Source organism: Terrapene carolina, unplaced genomic scaffold (assembly GCF_002925995.2).
Source record: "Terrapene carolina triunguis isolate 2854851 unplaced genomic scaffold, T_m_triunguis-2.0 Scaffold89, whole genome shotgun sequence".
Lineage (NCBI taxonomy): Eukaryota > Metazoa > Chordata > Testudines > Emydidae > Terrapene > Terrapene triunguis.
Window position 1 is genome coordinate 7,792,776 of NW_020664440.1, and position 16,115 is coordinate 7,808,890.

At 40.2% G+C, this 16,115-nt stretch overlaps 1 protein-coding gene across 3 annotated transcripts in view; it reads left to right on the forward strand.

Moving 5' to 3' along the window:
- MITF (melanocyte inducing transcription factor) overlaps positions 1-16,115 on the forward strand; it is a 161,216-nt gene that overhangs the window by 86,484 nt on the left and 58,617 nt on the right. For all 3 annotated transcript variants that reach the window (XM_024194861.3, XM_024194862.3, XM_024194863.3), the window contains exon 2: positions 9,568-9,814. In XM_024194861.3, coding sequence (XP_024050629.1) covers positions 9,568-9,814 — 247 coding nt within the window. The remainder of the gene's footprint in view (positions 1-9,567; positions 9,815-16,115) is intronic.

The window sequence follows — 16,115 nt, forward strand, 5'->3', positions numbered from 1 at the left end:
GAATTGCGGAGTGAAGTGTCACTATAACCCACAATCAATTATTAAGTTTTAGGAATGAAGTACAAAGTGCTACGGGGAAACCTGTAGTAATTTGTTGCGTACAAAATCACTCTCCTAACTCAATCTTTTCTCCCTTATTATAACTTTTATAATGTGCTTCCTTATCTTTTTTCCATGGGGTAGCCTTCAGTATGGTGACTAGCAAAATCCACTGGCATTTAAGACGCAATCAGAAGTTTCACAGTTATCAATAGAGTAGGGAATGTAGTGGGGGGGTGAAGGGGTGTTGATTTGAGTGGAGGTTAAGTAGTGCAAAGTCGGTCTGAAATCTTAATTCTGGATTTTTTTCCTCTGTGTAGCGAGACTGAAACTTGAATCAATACAAATTAATTTGTGGTGCTGAAGTTTTTAATTAATCAAAAACAGAAATATCAGAGCCACATGAATGGGAAAGGTTTTATCAGTGCTCTTCTGATAACACCTCTGGCTCAAACAAAATAAAACAAAAATTTCCAGATTAAAATGAATATGTTTTAAATTGAGATCCAAGGTAGAAATAACAATGTGAATATCCACTTATGTTCTGTACCGACTAGGAACACAAGTCACTCTCTCTATATAAATCAGTGTGGACTGGCTAACTGCAAGACCTTGAATGCAAGTTTTTCTAACTGTGCATTCTCTCTTACCTCTGGGCCTCATAAGGACACGCAGCTCAGTAGATTTCTTGGAATGTTTAATCTTTGTGCTTGACCATCTCTGTTGCTTCTGTTGGCTTGATTTTTTTGTACACTACAAGTTTTGGCTAGGATGATCTCTTGACTAAACCTTTAATGCTGGACTGCTTTCAGTCATCACAGGAACATAGGGTGGCAAGTGGCCTCGCTTTTTGCTTGTGCTCTCACTCCACTTAAATAGTTGAGCTTTAGTAAGATTTTCTCAGATCCTTGGGGTTCTTGAAAGCCCTATCATCATTGTTCAGGCTTATAAAGGAGTAATAACTTCCTGGTAAGCAAGTTTTATCGGATCTTTATCCCCAAATGGCTTAATCGTAAGTCTAGTATCCTATGCTTATTTTCTGAGCTGTTGCCCTCCGCAGTCGGCTTCTCCCTTGGTAGAGTAATGTGGCAGGGATCACGTTTTAGCATTTTTAATACCTTGATTGAAAGCTCTACCCCTTCTTTTATCCAGAAGAATGTGGAGTAACATTTCAGGATGGAAATATACTCATCTGCTCATTTTGTGGCCTTGTCATTGCCTCTTTTCTACGTAGATCTCTTAAGGTTCATATTTCTTTGTTTCTATCAATCAGTTGTTTATTTGAAGTACTGTGGACCTCTGGAAGCTCAAGAGCTAGCCCCAAATTAGCCAGCCAGTCTGGAGCTATTTACAGAACAGAGTATTGTGCAGAATAATGATTTTATCCTCTGCATTCCAAACACATCCATTTCTTGGACACTATAGCAAGAATAAGTTGTTTTCCAATTCCTTGGCTTCGAACATCTTAAGCCATGTTGATCCGAACTTTAAATAGGAAGGGATATTGTAAATTTCATCCTTGCAGGGGCTAGGGGGAGCCCTTCCAAAACTTATCCACTCTAGCTCTTTTGACACAAAACCCTCTGCTTGCTTGGCTTTGAGTTCAATTACAAACTCAAAACTCTATACCTGTTTGCCTAGTGGTTCAAGGAAACTAGTGGACCTGTTTTGAGCTCTGAACCGGCCTAGATTGATATTGTGTGGGTGGGTTCCACCCGAACCACCTAGCATTTCAACCTGAAAAAGAGGAAAAAACTTGGTGGTGTTGTATGGGGGGAGGGCAAATCCAGAGCTAAATATAAGTATTCGTGTGTGAAACAAGCATGAGGGAAAAATTACAGCGTTCCTGTGAATTTAAACCACTGAGTTTCATACAACTCTGCTTCAGACAATTCATAGGCTCAGCAAAATAAATGAAAAAAGGAACAGTGAAGAAAGAGTTTGGGCTTGTCACTTTTCTCGCTAGTCAAAAATTGTGGGACAAACTGGAAAACAAAAGCGTGTTACCTTAATTTATCATTTTTTACCACATTCACTAGATAAAAATAAAGATTGTATAGAAACTTTAGTTGATTACTCCCATTTTCCACAAGTTATCCAGAGGTGATGGCTGCAGCTTGGATCTCCTATACTGTCAAAATTGTTGAATGGCTGTTACATCTGTGAAGGAGGTCCTTGCATTTCTGCACAGTGTCTTCGGGAATTATATTGAATGTTTGGATTGCCATGTAGATGCTTTGGGTTATCGGTTGTGTGCCACTCTAGGCAAAAGACATAGGAGGTTTTATTTCCTATAAACATGGAATACAAACTGAAAATGAGGACCTTATTTTTCAAGAACTTAGATTGAGTTATTTATTTGTTTGTATTTCTGTAGCGCCGAGGAGCCCTAGTCATGGACCAGGACCCCATTGTGCTAGGTGCTGTACAAATGGAAAACAATAAGAATGTTGATCCATATTTCTTTTAAACATAATTACTGTGTGTCTTCAGAAAAAGCTTTAGATGGAAGAGACATGGTTGAGTAAAACTTGGCCCATAATTTAGGTTTAAAACTATTGTTACATTGTAAAATCTAAGGTCTACAGGAATATTTTCATAACTCTTTATTAGAAATTTCTCTGGAAATGTTTTAAACAAAAGAATCCAACCTAAATTAGTCTTTGCCACCAAGACCGTTCAAAATGCTGTTGGAACTTAAGAAGCTGCAAGCCAAATTGACTGACTAGAAACTGTCTAGTCTATTTTTTGTTTGTTTGAGCTGAGACACATATAAAGACCGAAACCAACTGCATAAATAGTGAAAGGTAAATTAGGTTCTGAAAATGTTTGGTTTTAATAATCTGATGTTAGTAACATGGTAAAGGAATTTGGGTGTTTAGACTAATGTAATTTAAAAAAAAAAAAAAAAAGGCCAGTGTCCTTTTTTTGATATAATTATGACCATCTATATTATGGGTAACATGTATAGTCATTCAAATCTTCCAGCCATCCATACAGACAGAACACACAGGTTGGACTGTAGTCATTAAAAAACTGTAATCAGTAATTTCTCTGGGGCTCAAAGTAGCAAATAAAAAGTCAGGCATTTTATGGTTCATCAAAGTAGCTTGTGGTGCTCATAAATGTATTTGTTGTACAAACCTAACTACTTGTGTTCCATACTGAAGTATGCTTGTTAGAATATTGATAACCAATTTAATGATTTGTCAGTTTAAAAGATGGGTTTGTTGGTCAGTTTCAGTAGGTGGAATTTAATGACATCACCTCCTGCATTTGTAGAAAGATCCTCAATCTCATTGTTTATCAAAATAGCATTTACTGTGTCACAGAGCTTTCCTACTGCAGAGTTAAACAATTCATTAGTTACACAAGAGTGTACAAGGGGTTAGTCCTCATGCTGTTGGATGGGCCGCATAGAGGCCACTAAATGCATTAGGCACCTCCCTGATCTTCTGTCCTGAGCCAAATCTGGTATACTACCGGGAAGGATGTCAGTGAGGGACCAGTGTCTGATGACATCCACCCATCATGTCTTAGGTCGTGTCTGTGTGTGTGTGTGTAGGGGGCGGGGCAGGGGGTATTGGGGTCCGGGTTGTTGTCCATCCTGCTTTTACTGAGTCCGAGTCAAAGATGATTCTCTTAAGAAGCTGGTGGGCATTCAAAGCAGAAGACCGTACCACCTATTGTAATAATTAAATTGTGAGCTCACCTGTAAAAAAAAGTGTGAAAGTTCATAAAATCTCCTAATAACCTATAATTACAAATATTGGTTGGGAAAAGGTAGACCAATTGAATTAGTGTGAATCAATGCCTGGGCATGGTGTTAAGGGCTCTGCTGTCAGATATGCAGTCTGGGTGAGATTTAAAACTGAGGTTCCAAACCTTGTGTGGTTAACAATCCCATTACAAAACAAACAAACAAACAAAAACCGAGGAGTCCTTGTGGCACCTTAGAGACTAACAAACTTATTTGGGCATAAGCTAGTCTCTAAGGCCTGGGCTACAGTAGCGGAGGGGGGGGGGTTCGAACTAAGATACGGAACTTCAGCTACGCTATTCGTGTAGCTGAAGTCGAAGTATCTTAGTTCGACTTACCTGGCCGTCCTCACGGTGGCGAGTCGACTGCCTCGGCTCCCCCATTGACTCCGCTTACTCCTCCTGCTGAGGTGGAGTACAGGCGTCAATTCGCGGATCGATTTATCGCGTCCAGACGAGACGTGATAAATCGATCCCCGATACATCGAACACTACCTGCCGATCCGGCAGGTAGTATAGATATACCCTAAGGTGCCACAAGGACTCCTCGTTTTTTGGTTAAAACAGACTAACATGGCTACCACTGGAACCAATCCCATTACTCACACTCTTCACAAGAATAAGGGTGTTTCCCCAGTGTCTTGGCTAGTTTCCATGTGGACTGCCATGTTCTGCACTAGCAGAAGCCAGTAGCTGACCTTCTGGGGTAGACCCAATCGGGGGGTGGCAGGGCGGGAGATAATCACAATTGGAAGTGGCAGTTGTGGCTCATTGTGGTGAAGTGTGTATCAAGAAGAGAAGATTGTAATATTCCTGGTCACTGGCAGTGGGATTTCCAAAGAGGCCCTAGATTGTGAACTTCCTTGAGGGGGGATGCTGACCGTTTGCCAGGGAACGTACAACCTTTGAATTCAGTCCAAATTGAGTTTCACTCAATCCAGTCTCGTCCAGGCCTTTAGTTTGGGCAGCTGGGTCTGATGGAAGAAGACCTAGGACTGGACAGTCCATCCCACAGAGGGCACGGCAGCCCAAACGATCTTGTAACGACCAGGGGTGGCCTCATGCATCATGTTGTACAAATAAAAGCGACTGAAACTAACTCACTAATAGCGAGCACTCAGGGAAGGGTTAGCAGGAAGATCCAATGCATCTATTAAAAATCCTCTTTCTCTTCGCTAGCCGCCTCATTTGCCACTTGCCTAACAGCCTTCGGCTCACGTAGGGGAACTCCCTGTTGGGGAAGGAGCAGCAGCACTTTAGGAAAGGTCCAACTTTGCCTCTTTGTGCTGATTAAGAAAAGGGGGCAAATGAGAATGTCAACTGTCACTTTTTTAAAAGCACCTCTTCCCCTTCTCCCTTGCACATGACAAGCTAGAGGGGCCAAGGCCACCCCTGTGCCATAAAGACAAGGGGCAGCTGTGCTTAGTGTTCGGACAGATGGAGCAGCTCTGTGTAGTCCCCACCAGCGGCATCTATCGCTGACCTCTCCTCCTTGCAGAAGGAAGAGCAACCTACTCCATGATGTAGTCTTTTCCTCCACATCACCTGTATGATAGCAGAAAATCAATGAAGTTCTCCTTGACCCCTGGAGCCCTGAAGGGTGAGGAGCTAATTGTAATGCAAGTACTTCATTGGCTCTTTTGCAGGACAGAGGCTGCTGCCAGAGCTTCTAGTCTGAAGACTCTAGGTTTGACCAGTTTTAGTACCTTTTTATGTGACTACATAGCTGTCAGTAGAACAAATGTGAGGAAGGTAAGTTTGTGCACCCCCACCCCGAAAGTGTAACTTGTTTTACTAAAGCAAGTAGTAGATCCAATATGGAATATTTTTCTCATATAAGTTTCATTTGGGCCAAGTTACTCAACTGGAAAAGGGAGTCAGAGCAGAAAGTTTCTCAACTTCAGAGCCTCCATTCCAGTGTGAGCGCTATGGTGTGTGCTCACTAACAGAATCCTGTCCGTTTTAGGAGTAACCACTAAACTATATTGGCTACCTCCATTATGTAACCAGTTTGTGCATGAATAAAAACTGAGCTACACATCTGCTTAGCTCACTAAATTCTTTTGCTGCTAAATAATTTGTTTCTGGCTTCTTCTGAGTATTAAGGATGAACAGAACATTCTGTAATCTCAGGAGCTTGTTCTTCCCCTCTCATCTGGCCCCCCAAATCTGATGTTTTGGATGTGAAAAAGATCAAGCTCCGTTTGTTTTTCCTTTATGGCATTTGTGTTAGGAGTATACTCTCAGATCTTCTATTTCCAAGTCAGTCACACACAAAACAATGTCTTTTTAGCAGCCCAGAACGTTGAAGAGACTTATAAGGTCAACAGACTTAAAATCAGAGATCGGATGAGTTTGTTGCCAGGTTATCTAAGTCATTTCTGAGGAAGGACTGAACTTTTTTTTTTTTTTTAAAGAACACAAAATCGTAGGATCATAAATCATAGGACTTGAAGGGACCTTGAGAGGTCATCTAGTCCAGTCTTCTGCACTTGTAGCAGGGAAATGAATTGCCATTAAAGACAGTGGGCAAGCTCCTGCACCCATTGACATAAATGACAAAACAGAGTCAGTTTCTCCCCTCATGGCATGCTGCCATAGCTGAGCGCAGCAGAGGTCCTTGAGCTGCAGCCTCATTGATGTAAATGAGGCGGGGTTGCTGGCAGGCCGTTCTTTGCAAAAGCCCTACAGCTTCGAAATTCACTTCCCCCTCTTTTGGTTCAAAATAGCTCTGATTTGAACTTCAGGGCGCCTCGCAAGGCTCATCTATCCCCCCTTTCCCCCACCCTCATGACAGTTGAAAATGGGGAAGAATGGAGGGGTAAATTGTTTTGAGGAGGGATTGGAGTGGGATATCTATTTGCTAAACTTGGTATGTACTTGTAATCTCTGCCAACGACACCTAGAGCGTATGGATGGGCACCCTCTTTAGCATGTCTATAAACCTAAATAAAATGTCCATTGACTTGAATAGGAGTGGGATCGATCCTTGTTTTTTGCAGCTGAAATGGTATTTCAGCTCTAACCTGTAGCTCTTTTAGTAAGCAACCATTTAAATAGAACCTCTCTGCAGTTTGGAAATGTGTGAATGTCTTTTTAAAAGCTCTTCCAAACTTTAACAAAGTTAAAGAACACTGTGATGGGTTTAGGATGTGAGAATACTTCACTGTTAATTGAAAGGCTCTTTTTGTGAGTATCACAGTCAATGACTTGTCTTGAGCAGCTAATTAGTACGATTATTCCACAGCTGCATTAGTTTCACCACAAAGGTTTTCTCTTGTTTTATCAAAAGGATCAGTCTCTCTGGGAATGTTTCAACCTGACAGGCCTTAAATAGCAACACAGTCTCTTCTCCCCTCTTTCCCCCCGCCCCTTTTTAAGGAAAATTAGATTGTGCGCTCTGGAAAATCTGGGTTTAATGTTATTTAAACAAAATAACCCCTTTCCCTTTTTATTCCTACTGTGAACAATTTAATTTTAATGTACTGGTTCTAAACATCGCTTGCCAGATTTGCTGGAGATCTCAGCTCCCACTGAGCGCAATGGGAACTATTGGGTGTTGAGCACCTGAGGATCAGATTTTTCAATGGGAGATGTTGGGTGCTGAGCACTTCTGAAAATCTGGCCCTTTACCTATGCAATGGTGTCGCTTGACTGGAATGGCTGCACTTTAACATGTTAATGTCGTTCTTGTCATTTGAAAGCATCATACATTTTAAATGTTAATGGGCATAATACCGTTTAATTTTTGTGTGATTAATGCTGTTGATTTAACATTTAATCTAATCAGAAAAAAAATGTGCTTTGCAGCTGAGATTTCTGTTGGGAGGTGTTGGGATCTGGTTCTTAATAAGAAGTCAGACATAGCAGGTGTTAGTGTTCTTTGTTTCTGACTTCAATAGAAGTTACGGCTTTTGAAAATCCCAGTCCTACTGTATGAACTCGGCATATGCTGTGGGTTTGATCCTACACCGATCAACTGCAAAGGTGAAGGTTCAAGCAACAAATTCATGTCTGTACTTGGGGGGGGGGGGTGCATACCTAAAAGAGACTTCACTGTCTTGTGTGGATGCATTATTTCTGTAATATTATCTGTTCTTAACTGCTGAGTAGCTTTAACCATCTACAAAATGCACTTGCCTACCTTCCATAGAGGTGCTGCTCGGTGGTTTTAAATTATTTTGGGTGGTTCTTGGATGAAAGACACCATAGAAAAAATGGTTATTTTTTATTAAGGTTCCATTTTTAAAGGGTTTTTAATGAATGATTAATTGGCTATTGTAGATTGCTATAGCATGCAAGAGGTCAATATAACCACTTTAAACACCTTCTACTGATGTACTTGTAATCATCTATATACCGCATACTACTTTATATACTACTGTAAAACACACATCTGTTATTCATTTATTAACTCTTTGTAAACTACTCGTAAATAGAATCTCAATATAAAGTCTGACTGTAGTAATTATAACAAATCTAAATATACATGGCATTATACAGCATAGTAGTTGGAAAAAATCAGCTCAAATAAAAATATTTTACAATACTGTGTGTGTGTGTGTGTGTGTGTGTGTGTGTGTGTGTGTTTTAAAAAAGTGGAATATGTGAAATGGATCAAAATGTGAATGAACCAGAAACTTTCTTAACCTCCCAAAGTTGTCCTTGGTCAAGTATCTGTTTGATTATAGCAGTCCCTGGTAGGTGGGATATAAAATGAACAGGTTGAATAATAATATTAACCGGAACTGAGTCTTCCTTTTACACTTCAGATTGTCACGTGTTCAGGAAAAAACAAATCTCATGTCCTCTTCAAATATCTTGTCTTCAACCTTTCCAGTTTCTTCTATTCTCTTTCTCTCTGTCTGCTTTTCCTGTGTCGTGTTGTATGTAAAATATGGGATTTGTATTGATCATTGTGTTGTGAACAAAGAACGGGCCAGATCATTCCATCTGTGGAAAAAACGCATTGCAGAAGGCCTCTCGCAGCTACTCCCCTATACCCTTCATGCCCTTCACTTCCCCTCCTAGCATGGATCCATTACAAGCTATTGCTATTGGTTGCCCTACCTGCACCCACATCCCACTCCTCACTTCAAGCCTGCTAGTGCCATCAAAGTGAGTTGATACTGTCACAGGTGGTGGTCGCCCCTGAAGAGAGTGGTACTAGCAAACTCGAATGTGGTGCAAGGAGCCACTGCCCCAACCCACTCTTGAACACCAAGTTAGTATGGAGGGGTTTCCATGTGCTCTCGGGGAGGCAGGAACATGTGGTGGAACTTTAGCGCCAGGCCTCAGTAGTGCTGGGAATCCTCCCCTATCCCCAATGCCTACATAAAGGGTTGTGTAAAGTCCTCTTAACCTTAAGAAGATGCTAAATACATTCATTTGATTTTTAATTAATAAAAGCATTGCCACTATAAATGGGAGTATGAAAGAATTATAGTCATACTACAACAGGGCTCAATGGGATGCTGTATTTCTATTAGATGTTAATGAGCATTAGACTTAAAAATTTCCTCTTTGCTGCTAGAGATCAACATTGAAAATAATGGCTAGACGTAATCAGGTTAATTTAGCTTAATTTGGCTTCTAAGAACCTAAAGTAGATCAGCTCCAAATTCCAATTTACCCTGGGCAGCATATCATTACTCATTCTCGTATGTGTGAGAGCCACTTTGTTTCACACTTAACGTAACTCTGCAATCGCAGGAAATAATTATTCTAACTGGGGAAACTGAGATGTCTGTGGCTTTGGTCTTCCCACAGCAGTTCCGAGCATCCTGGAGCTTCCAAGCCTCCCCTAAGCTCCTCCAGTATGACATCACGGATTTTGTTACGACAGCAGCTCATGCGTGAGCAGATGCAGGAGCAAGAGCGTCGAGAGCAGCAACAGAAGCAGCAAGCAGCCCAGTTCATGCAGCAGAGAGTACCACTCGGTCAGACACCAGCCATCAACGTCAGCGTCCCCTCTAACCTGCCCCCTCCTACCCAGGTGCCAATGGAAGTCCTCAAGGTAAGTGAGTGTGACTTTTGTTCAGTTCACTGGCTCTCATACTTGTCTAAACATAGTCTATGTAATAGTGACATGGTTACTGATGTTCATGGCAACTAAACTTCACAAATAAGCTGCAGGGTCTGGTTTCATTTTTAGCTTTAACTCGGTGTCCCAGTACCAGAGAAGAATGAGAAGTTTTTAACTTGATCTCAGATGCAAGCGTTAGTTTGTTTGAAAATGTCTGTCTTTCACATATTTAAAGATTCCCTCTTAAAATAATTAATATTTCAAACCAGCCTTCCATTTAAAACAAATTAATTTCTGATCAATAATTGTTTTAAATACTGAATCAAAACCCAATACAAAAGATCTTCTCAAAAAGACTTAATCTGGAATACGGGTGAGTTTCCAGCCTTTTGCAACTAGCCTTTGTAATCCTTTTTGCTCAAATGTTTTGACTGCTATTAGTAGCTTTGAGTTCCTTGTTAGACTAGAAACTGTAGGAGCTTGTTAGTATCTTGCTGCCGGAGACTATGTAGCTTGCTAATTACTGAGGAAAAACTGTAACAAGAACAGACTTAGTTTCACACATGTTGGGTAAGTTGAGATAGAGTAGTGTAGCGTGAAATGCCTTGTTAAAAGAACATATAAAATGATAGAAAAGATAAATGAAATAATTTGACATCAAAGTAAAGCACAGTAAGTATGCAAATACTGAATTTTATCTACCACATGCAACTCCTTCTTTGTTTACTTGATATTACAGTATGAAGGTTAGTAACTCTTTCTGGCCAGTAAGCAAACTGTAAACCAGTAAATCCAATTGAAGTTGGTTACAATAGAATATTTTCAGAGTATGGTGTAGTGCTGGCATTTTTGTGTGTCAACTCCATTTTAAGCTTGGTTTTAAGAATAGTGTGGTAGATTTAAAATAAATATATCTTAAAGCAAACTGTGTACACTTGGGTATCCCACAAGTTTTGTATAGGTATTTTTATTTATCGTTAATACATTATCACTTATAGCGGTGTTAGTGTTGTCATGTTAAATAAAAAGAATGGTAAAAATGCCATTATTGGAGTTCTGCAAAAAGTAAATAGGATCAGATTTGAGTACAGCATTTATATGTTTTGGCCGTGAGAAGGAAGGACATTAAAGAATGTATCTGAATTTTGATTCAGGCTCTAATTTTCTGACTCTTCCACCTAATACAGAAGCTATTAAAATGAACAAAGAATGTTTGACTGGAAAATAAATTATTTGTGATGAAGAAATGTACTGAATTTCCTGCGTAAATGCTATCGTGTAGTTTGAATGCACACCTAGCTGATAGGTGTAGACTGTAATGTGAAATATTCTCCTATTCAGAATACACTTGAATTAACAAGGAAACGATGATGCATTCAGAGTCTCCATGAAAGAGCTTTATTTCCGAATCTCCCACTGGGTATGTGTAATGTTTTATGCCACCTTTGGCATTTAATTATAGCAACATATTTGGCTTATTTCTGCTAAATTTGATCACTACTGGAAATATTTAATGCCCTGTTTGTTATGTGACTGCCAGAATCACAGCAGTAGTATTAGTAAGATGCTATAGATTCATTATTTTGTAGCCACCTTCTTACATGAGAGAAGGGGCAGTCTCTTATTTTTTGATGGCGCCTGAAGTAATAGCAGAGGCTCCAATAGAAAGAAGCTGGCAGGAGGTACCTGATGGTCAGTTATTAAATAACATAAAATTTTAAGGGGGCAGGTTCTGCTTGGCCCACACACACACACGCAATTGCGAGAGGCATGAGGATTGCTAGGCATGATGCCTAGGGATCAGGAAGAAGTGAGATCCTTGTGCTCAGAAAAGCCACCTCACTACTTCCTTAGGGAAGACGGTGCCCCAGAATTGGTGGGAGAAGGGGGCTCCATTGTTCAGCTTCCATCCTCTTCATTAGCCCAAGTGGGAGTAAGGCCCACCCTATAAAGGGGAATAGTAGTAAGTGTGCCCCCATTGTGCACAAGGAGTATTTTGCCTCCCACTGATTCCTGTTTTTCCACGTGGTGCAGGACATTCTGTAGCATCCCTTACTCTGGGCTGTGCCTTGAAAGTACAGTCTACCCCCAAATCCATATAGGCAATGGAGGAGGAAAACTATCTACCAGAGACACTGATCGCAGGAATCTTATGTGCCACTCCATGGTGACTGACTGATTTACATCTTAGAGTAAAATAAATATCTGTGCTAGCACCATCTGCATCAGCAAGTGCAACCATTATGCAAACCCATGTACTCTGAGCACCATAGTTAGTGAAATGACTGACACTCTGTGGAAGGGGAGAATCCATATGACTTTTTTTATTTTTTATTTATTTATGGAAGTTGCTAGAATCTGATCATTTTTTCTGTTATTTTTAATGTGGATGAGGTTCTATACAAAAATCATAACGCACAAAAATTCCAGGCATGACATTGATTCCACAGAAGTCTATGGCAGAATTCCCAAGGATATCCATGTGACAAGAATTTCACCACAGAGGTACACGTATGTTTTAAAGAAGCCGTCAGATTTAAATGTGGAATTGATACCAGGATATTGTTAGCTAAGAGAAACTGACAGCCAGCTGTATATTGAGGAACTCTTTATTTGCTACCTATCGGTTCATCAGAGTTGATTATTTTATATGTCACCTGTTTTGAGCTATGGACCAGCTTCCATAAAGACTGGACATAAGCTTTAATTATGAGTAGGTCATTATGATAGGTAAGTTTATTATCCTGATAGTCTGGGTTTAATGACTGAACAAAATGCTAGACTAAACTAGGACTTCTATGCTTTCATAAACGTTAATGTGCCAAGTGACTTTTTAAAAGCAGAGCTGCTGAAGGTTATAGTGTCAACAAATGGGATTTTGGATAGAAACTTACTTTTAAAAAAAATCTGATTTTTGGAAAAGAAATTGGGTATCACAAAATACATAAAAACATGAAAATGGACTTAGGAACACATGTTAAATAAATTATTGACCTTTCTGTTTTACAGTGAAGTGTTTCTTTGTCCAACTCATTTAACTCCTGTGCCGCATTCACCCAGTGTAAAAGGATAGTGATATTTCCAAGTCTGACACACAGTGCTTTGAGATGGATGATTTTTAAAAAAGCTGTGTGCTAATAAAACAATAATTAATACAAACCATATACTGATTGTTATGAAGGTACTTAATACAGCAAAAGAAGAGTAACTCATGTTAGCCCACTTCATATAACTGTAGCACTCTCAAAATTGCATAATAAAATGTAATATGTTCTTTATGGCTACATGAATGAATATGATTTAATGTGCCTAACTATAGGCTCCTAATTGTAGGTTTGATCTCTGAAGTGGGGTAACTTAGTGTAGTAAGAAAACACCCCTCAAAATGAAATTTTCTATTGCTTGGTGAAGGGTAATTAACTGATATTCTCTGGGAGAAGGTCTAATGCAGCTGCAGCAGTATCTGTTAGGATCCTGTGTTATAATAGGATTTATTGTGGCATTCCATTATGCTCCTGCAAAGCTGAAACTGGCTGTACAGAATAGATGCAGGCTGCTTTAAATTTTCATGAGGAATGCATCCGATTAACCACATCCTGCTATCTATTTCCCATTGGCCTGAATTAACACTGAGAGCTAAGACTGCAGAGACGTCACAGAGTGACTTGAGACTGATGCAAAATGATTTAGACGTACTGTGCATCAAAAATAGGGCAAAATAATTTAAAATGTGTTAATTAAATATCTTGTTTACTGGAGGATTTTCAAGGCCCTGAATTCCATACTATGTTAATGTCAGATCTGAATCCATTTTTAAAGTGTGAAACACAAACTATTTTTATCTATATGGAGGAATTTAGCATTTTTGTAATAAGTCTAACTTAAAATGGTTCAATGTATTTTGGCTAAGTGATATGGACTTTTTTTTAACGCAGTAGCTTCTTTCATCCCAGTGTTCTTTAGTTTTGTATACTTTCTGAATTTTTTTTTGGCGGGATGGGAGGGTTGTTTAATGTTTTGTCCAACCTGAATGTTTGGTCCTTGAGTTGTTCTCCAGAGGACAAAGTTCTGAACTGGGGAACATGTGAGTTTAAGGCTTTCATTTGTATGGAATTTATTATTATTAATTGGTACTGGCACAGTTCTGTCCTAAGGCCCTTTCACTGAAGAAATTGCATCAGTTGTACTTCACACAGGTTCTCTTGAAAGTGTTTTTTTTCTATTTATGTTCTATATGTAGTGAAAAGGTGAAGACCCCTGGGTACCTTACAAACCAGTTACAGTAGTAAATCTTTTAAATTGTATTGGATACTAAATACTAACCTGGGTAAAGTGTCACCTTTTTACTATTGCCTTGTCTTGAAGACTACCATGCAGTCTTCTGTAAAGCAAATCCAATTATATCTCAACTCTTTGTGTATCTTTGATTCCAGTCAATTTGGATTTAGGCCTTTACTTGGTATAGAAACCACTCTGGTTGTGTTGGTGGCTGATCTCCTCCTAGTCGTGAATAACTTTGAGCATTGGTTTGAGCATTGGCCTGCTAAACCCAGGGTTGTGAGTTCAATCCTTGAGGGGGCCATTTAGGGATCAGGGGCAAAAATCTGTCTGGGGATTGGTCCTGCTTTGAGCAGGGGGTTGGACTAGATGACCTCCTGAGGTCCCTTCCAACCCTGATATTCTATGATCTTAAATGGCTTGTGACCTGAGTGGCTGTCTCTTTTCCCAGTGACATCGCAGAGATTGATTGAGTTACTCAAGCTAATGTGGTGAGCTGGCCCCTGCCCTGGGCGTTCTCAACTAGGAATCACTGGCTTCAGACCTTGCTTCCTTCCTTAGCTCACAAGCATCTGAATCCGGGCTCTTTGAGGCCTCCTCCTGGTTCTTGTAGGATTTTGTTTGGCTGGCGGGTGTTGTTGGGATGATAGAGAGCAGTAGGATGGAGGCCAAGCAGATGGCTGCAAGGGTGTGTGAAATGAATATTGTGTACTTATGGCCTGAGATGGGTAAGTAATGACAATGTGAGGCAAGTGAATATAATTGTATAACATTTGTGAACAGTATTTATTTCTATCAGGTGAAGCATATGGGGGAGATACTTACTTACTTACTTACTTTAACTTCGGACACATGGACACATTATCCTAGTTTTTATTTGTAATTCACACATTGCATGTCCAGCAGAATATGGTTTGAACAAGGACACTAGATGCCAAAGCAGAGCACAGACTTCCTGGCAGATAAAGTACTGAGGATATCATCTCATCTTCCTCCTACTCTCACTTAAACTAATTTTACCCTGATGTAACTCCAGTTAAATTCCATTGCTTTACACGAGTTGGATCCTTTATATCTCGACCTTTAACTCTCCTTTGCTATGAGTCCTCTAAAAAAACAAACAAACAAAAAAACAACAACCAAACTTGACAGTGGTTAGGCTGCTGGTGTGCTCAAACCACTGCCTGTTGGTTGACCAATATTGTTCCCTATTTGTCCAGTTGTATCCATCTCTTGTCTCTTGCTTATACTTCGATTATAAGCCCTTCATGACTGAGGCTGTCTTTCTGTTCTGTGTTTGTACAGCATCTAGCAGAATGGGATTCTGGTCCATGACTTAGGCTCTTAGGCACTATGGTAATACAAACTTAATATCTGGCAGAAATACTCTGGACCAAATTCAGGCCTAGTGTCAGAGAGTACAATTCCCAATTCAGTCAGTGAGAGCTGCTACTGCTTATGTTGGGGCCAAATTTTGTTTTTGTGCTGACCTCACCGTCCAACTCCCTGGCAGTCTTAATGCATCCATTCTAGTCACGTTACCCAGATACTGATCAAAACCAGCCCCTAAAGTGAATCCAGTGGGTCTCCTGTGTCAGGTGACACAGTGTGGTGGCTGTTCCCTGAATTACTCACTTAGACAACTGCTAATGCTACTGCTATGGCTGGCACCAGCTGCTCCCCCTTTCCAATGCAAGATTTCTGTCCAGTTTCATCTGTAGCATAGTAGTAAATCTGTGGTCTTCCTACTGCATGTTTGTCCCAATATTTATGCTCACTGTCAGGCAGTTGAGAAGGAAGCTTCCCCACTGTACCGCTGCATATATGTCTCCTGGGCATCACTAGATTCAGACTCCACATCCCAAGAAACTGGGTCCCAGGCAGTTTCGAGGGTTAATGGACTTTCTTTGCTACTTGAAGTCCCTCTGCCAAGAGTTCCAATGTTTGTTATTGATTTTGTTTATACTAGGGTGACCAGATCACCACACTAAAATATCAGGACACATTGGGGTGC